We start from the raw sequence: 261 nt of genomic DNA, 5'->3' as shown, positions 1-261 counted from the left end.
ACGCCGTACCTTGGTATTTCGCGTCGATCTCCCGCATCAGCGAGACGTTCCTCTGCAGGTCGCAAGGCAGGGACTCGATGGAGTCCAGGTAGTCCTCCACATAGCTCACCAGGCGGATCTGCTCCCCGTTGGCAGGACTCAACATGGTTCACCCGGAGGTCCCCGGCGACTCGGCGAGGCTTTCCGCTTCCTCCACCCCCCGCCCCCTCCAAAACAGCACCGCAGAATGCACGGCGCTCGCCCTCCCGCGCCCCCCGCCGG

The 261-nt window shown here is 66.3% G+C and overlaps 1 protein-coding gene across 2 annotated transcripts in view; it reads right to left on the bottom strand.

The window, feature by feature from the left end:
• Ing1 (inhibitor of growth family member 1) overlaps window positions 1-261 on the bottom strand; it is a 6137-nt gene that overhangs the window by 4635 nt on the left and 1241 nt on the right. Inside the window, exon 1 of one of the 2 annotated variants that reach the window (XM_010619972.3) lies at window positions 10-250. The exons of the other annotated variant lie outside the window; for it this stretch is intronic. Coding sequence (XP_010618274.1) covers window positions 10-145 — 136 coding nt within the window. The 5' untranslated portion in view covers window positions 146-250. Of the gene's footprint in view, window positions 1-9; window positions 251-261 lie in introns of those variants that run through there. 2 annotated transcript variants of the gene reach the window in all.

The sequence above is a fragment of the Fukomys damarensis genome, unplaced genomic scaffold (assembly GCF_012274545.1).
Source record: "Fukomys damarensis isolate Sample0158 unplaced genomic scaffold, DMR_v1.0_HiC HiC_scaffold_6, whole genome shotgun sequence".
NCBI classification, from domain to species: Eukaryota; Metazoa; Chordata; class Mammalia; order Rodentia; family Bathyergidae; genus Fukomys; species Fukomys damarensis.
The sequence above is the reverse complement of the archived record's forward strand: the minus strand, read 5'-3'. Positions and strand labels throughout refer to the sequence as shown.